At 32.5% G+C, this 1,478-nt stretch overlaps 1 protein-coding gene across 1 annotated transcript; it reads left to right on the top strand.

Moving 5' to 3' along the window:
* Positions 1-88: 88 nt before the first annotated feature.
* LOC118732736 (seminal metalloprotease 1-like) lies at positions 89-699 on the top strand (the record flags this gene model as incomplete). The annotated part of the gene is made up of 1 exon (XM_036461851.1): positions 89-699. A coding segment is annotated over one exon (516 nt), but the record flags the coding sequence as incomplete, so codon positions are not given.
* Positions 700-1,478: the final 779 nt, after the last annotated feature.

Below are 1,478 nucleotides of genomic sequence, written 5' to 3' on the forward strand. Positions count from 1 at the left end.
GCAAATAATACGTTATAAACGTAATTTATGATTGAGCGGATTTTTTTTCTTTTACATTCTAGATGCAACGCATCAAGAAGATATTTAGGAAGCTATTGAAGTCATCGAAAAACGCACTTGTTTGAAATTCATCGCTGCTAATGAAACCTCAAACCATTATGTAGCTATCTCTTCTGAATCGGGTGGTTGTTATACGGCCGTCGGTTATCAAGCTAAAGTACAGACAATGAACTTGGAAAACTATCCTGTCGGCGAAGGCTGCTTTCGTCCGGGCACTACATTGCACGAATTCATGCATGCGCTCGGTTTTTATCATCAGCAAAGTGATAGCGATCGTGACAGCTATGTCACGGTACACTATGAGAATATAACTCTTGGGAAAGAATTCAATTTTGTTAAGTACAGCAGAGCAATTGTGACAGATTTCAATGTGGGTTACGATTATGATAGTTGTCTGCATTACCGGTCTCGTGCTTTTTCGGCAAATGGAAAAGATGCTATAATACCGTTGGATTCTACGGCACGCATTGGTCAGAGGGAATATTTAAGTGAAAAAGATGTAGCTAAGATTAATATTATGTACAAGTGTCCTATATTGATTTGATGTTGAGGGCATATTTAGTTCTACGCATGATAAAAACATAACAAGATAAACCATTGAGAGGCAGTCTGACATTTACCAACAATATAATTTTAAAATTCAAAACTCAAACTCACACACACATTCTCATTTTCAATCTCAAACAACAACAATTGTGAAGAATTTAGTTTTTTTGTTCCCAATTTTTATGACAAAATATTTTTTTATTTTAACTTTTATTTCAACATAGATTGATTAAAAGAAAAATACTGATAAAAATAAAATATTTCGCACAAACAGGGTTTAAATTTTGAAATTCCTGCCTGTATTTTGTTTGAAGTCAAATATTGGTGGCATTGTGCTACTATGATTGAACGGCCGAGTAATCATAGTCAACTTATGTACAGCAGTCGAAAAAATTATAGCCGCATCAAATTCTTACAAGTTTTAAAATATTATTTTTGTTGTTATTTAATTTTGGTTAGTTGTTAATAGTTCATTCTTTAACAACATCCGTATAAATACATGTTTAAAGGCAGTGTCACACGAATTAAATAACAATAAAAATAATACGTTAAAACTTGGCAAAAACTGGTTCGGTTATAATTTTAGACCACTGTATGTATTTTTATGACATTTCTCTCTTTTGAACACCGACTATAATATCAAATGATGAAAAACTTTTAACCCTTTTCAAGTTGGAATTTACTATTTTTCATTAAAAATTCAATTACGTGCTGTGAGATAGTTTTGAGTTATGTGATTTTTTTTTCGACCACATCCATTTATAGACAAGACAAGAGCCACGACTTTCACAGTTCAAGATGGCTCCTCGATGAGTACACCCAGACAAAAAACAACATAAAATCAAAAAAAACGATATTGATTCAATAAGAAA

This window comes from Rhagoletis pomonella, unplaced genomic scaffold (assembly GCF_013731165.1).
Source record: "Rhagoletis pomonella isolate Grant_MI unplaced genomic scaffold, Rhpom_1.0 Rhpom_scaffold_26462, whole genome shotgun sequence".
NCBI classification, from domain to species: Eukaryota; Metazoa; Arthropoda; class Insecta; order Diptera; family Tephritidae; genus Rhagoletis; species Rhagoletis pomonella.